At 40.8% G+C, this 3,292-nt stretch overlaps 1 protein-coding gene across 1 annotated transcript; it reads right to left on the bottom strand.

Annotated features, from left to right (window-relative positions):
- Window positions 1–214: 214 nt before the first annotated feature.
- On the bottom strand, window positions 215–1,096 carry LOC120081103 (uncharacterized). Its single transcript, XM_039035778.1, has one exon. The coding sequence runs from the start codon at window positions 1,094–1,096 to the stop codon at window positions 215–217; it is 882 nt and encodes a 293-aa protein (XP_038891706.1).
- Window positions 1,097–3,292: the final 2,196 nt, after the last annotated feature.

Raw genomic sequence — 3,292 nt, 5'->3', positions numbered from 1 at the left:
GGTTTTGTCTGCCACTCACTCAGACTTGGCGGCTCGGATTCTTTCAGGGTTCCCTCCAATGCGAGAACTTCACGTACTCAAGTCTCTTCTTCAGTCAATTCAATATTGTTTAGCTGACAATCATCACTGTCTGGGAATTTTAATGCGTTGAGCACATTAAATTTCACCTCTTCATTATCCACGCGCATGGTTAGCTCACATTTATGCACGTCAATCAGAACTTTCCCAGTAGCCAAGAAAGGCGTCCAAGGATGATTGAAACCTCCATATCTGCTTCATAATCCAGAATAATAAAGTCTGCTGGGAATATGAGATCGTCAACCTTCACTAAAATATCTTCAATCTTACTTTCCGGGTATTTAATTGTCCTGTCAGCGAGTTGAAGGGTAACAGAAGTAGGTTGTGCCTCGCCAATCCTCAATTTCTTAAAAACTGAAAGGGGCATGAGATTGATGCTCGCTCCTAGGTTGCACGACGCATGACCCACATCTAATCCTCCAATTGAACAAGGAACTGTGAAGCTCCCTAGGTCCTTTTGCTTCTGTGGTAGCTTGTTTCTTACTAACGCGTTGCATTCCTGCGTTAGTGTTATTACTTCTTTCTCACTGACTTTTCTCTTTTTCATCAAAATGTCCTTCAAAAACTTCACGTATATTGGCATCTGCTCCAAAGCTTCTATGAGTGGTATGTTGATGTGCAGCTGCTTTAAGTGCTCGAGAAAGCGCTTGAACTGATGTTCATCATTATTTTTCATCAGACGCCTAGGGAATGGTGCATTCAGAGGCACCTCCTGCTTTCCCACGTTAGACGTGCTGATTTCTGAATGGCTTGTATTTTCTGGCGTTCTCTTTTCCTGATCTGTTGAACATGTAATGCGTTCTTTCGAAGGATTATTGTTTCTTGGATTCATCTTTCTTTCTGCAAGGGCTCTTCCACTCCGCAACGTCACTGTATGACATTGCTCTTTCCCGTTATTATTCCCAGGTGTCTCTATACTGCTAAGTAGAACACCTGGCTGCCTGCTTTTCAACTTGCTTGCAATCTGCCCCACTTGGATTTCCAGGTTTCTGATTAATGACGTCTGGCTCTTCAGCATTGTGTCGTTCTGGGCTATGTATTCCTTCAATAGGTTTTCCAACAGAGTTCCAGAACTCGATGCGTTGCCACCTCTATTGAAGGGTTGTTGATGCTGTTGTTGCGTTTGTTGAAAGACAAGCGGCGGTCCATTCCTTTATTGATGTTGTTGACATTGATGAGATCGAGAAAAAGGGTTCTCTCTCAACTAAGGTTATTAGGGATTGAACAAAAGGGCTCTCCCACATGTTTAGGCAAAGAAGTAGAGGAATTTTACAGGAAATATTGATGAGTTTTAGTCTAGAGTTTTACATGTTATGATTTTATATTTTCAAATTTTTATTTTTGAACCCTGGAATTTGAATGTAAATATGTTATTCTAAACATGTTTATATCGTGAGTTATGAAAGTATGATTTATTTAAAAGAAGTCGCTCACTAGGCATTTTCAGCTTACCCTTTTTAAAGTTTTCCTCCCTAGGTAACGATCAAAGTCCCGAGGCCTAACAGTTCTACTAGTCAGTCACTTCTCAAGAACCTAAGAGGATTTGAATCTTAGGTGGCACATCATGTCTTGTTAAACTTGTATCTTAGTTCATGTTGTGGGAGTCATGATAGAGTTTTGAGTGGCTATGTAAATAAAGTATCCTACTATGTGAAAATCTGTATGCTAAGTTGTATAGACCTTTTGATAATAATTCGTTGTGAGTTATAAAACTACTTATTAGGTACTAGAAGTACAAGTTCATGGAAGTATGTTGGCAGTAGTTGTCATAAGAGGATTGGCAATTGTTGTCTTCACACTTCTTCTCAGATTATGAGGGTAATTTGGGAAAGGGTGTGACAAGTTGGTATCATAGCATAAAATTTTGGGAAATAGAATCATGCATTAGAATAGGGGCATGTGAATGATGTTCTAGCCTAATAATGTTATAGGAATCAAACCTCGAGAAGGTGATGGATTGACTTGACAAATGGCTGAAAAGGATCATGACCCTACCAGAGATTTTATAGCTCAAAGGGATCAAGATCCAGTTAGAGAACCCGTAGTACTGGAAGCTATATCGAAAGGAGATTCTAGTACCCCTCGGGTTAAAGTAGATCCTCATATGGAGGATAGAGTTTTCGATAGGATTGCCCAAATGATGCTAGCTAGCGTAGGATCTGTACAAACAGATCCTAAGAAAAAGTATGGCATTGAGAGGATAAAGGCACTGGGTACTACTGCATTTAAGGGTACTACTAACCCTGCAGATGTTGAGGCATGGTTAATTTAGATAGAGAAATGTTTCTAGGTAACAGAATGCCCTAAGGATCGTAAGGTCAAGTTAGCGGTATTTCTGCTGTAGAAAAGGGTTGAGCAGTGGTGGAGAGTGATAGGTTCCAGAAGGAACAGATCAGAGGAGATGACCTGGGATGAGTTTAAGAGGATTTTTTAAGACAAATACTATCCTACTTCTTATCATAAGGCAAAAAGGAATGAGTTTCTGAAACTCGTTCAAGGAAATATGATCGTTGCTGAATATGGATAGAATTATACAGGGCTATCCAGGTATGCTTCTACAATTATAGCTGAGAAAAAAGATAGGTGCAAACGTTTTGAAAGAAAACTGAGAAGAGAGATACAGACTTCTGTTACTACTACAGCTAACTAGACGGATTTCTCCCAATTAATGGAGACTGCAATGTGAGTGGAGGAGAGCTTGGCAGAGGACAGGCAAGACAGGGAAGTCTCTAGATGAGAAAAGAGGAAAATTACTCTAAGAGAATCTGGCATGAGAGATTTGAAGCCCCACTTCATCGAGCCAATGACTTCTCAAGGTAGTACAACATGTAGTCAATAGAGAAGAAGTAGGCAGAGATCCAGCCAGACAACTAGAGGGTCTAGATCGAGACGTACAGGAGAGCCAGTGGCCAATACAGGTAGAAAGCCTCAATGTACTAAATATGGAAAATATCATTTAGAACAAGTTATGAGGGACAAAATGTCTGCTATCAGTGTGAACAGCCTAGGCATTACAGGAGGGAATGTCCCCAGCTAGTTGTAGGGGCAAAGACTAAGTAGAACAACATCCTAGACAGTGATACAGCCTAAGGTAGGTACAGCATGTGATGAGGAAACTAGTAGTGCCAAGTAGAAAGGTGCAGCAGGATGGCCACGTCAACAGGGCAAGGTTTATGCTATGACTCAGCAGGAGGCTAAGGATGCACCCAATGTT

This window comes from Benincasa hispida, chromosome 7 (genome assembly GCF_027475165.1).
Source record: "Benincasa hispida cultivar pf3 chromosome 7, pf3_genome.v1.1, whole genome shotgun sequence".
NCBI classification, from domain to species: domain Eukaryota; kingdom Viridiplantae; phylum Streptophyta; class Magnoliopsida; order Cucurbitales; family Cucurbitaceae; genus Benincasa; species Benincasa hispida.
The sequence above is the reverse complement of the archived record's forward strand: the minus strand, read 5'-3'. Positions and strand labels throughout refer to the sequence as shown.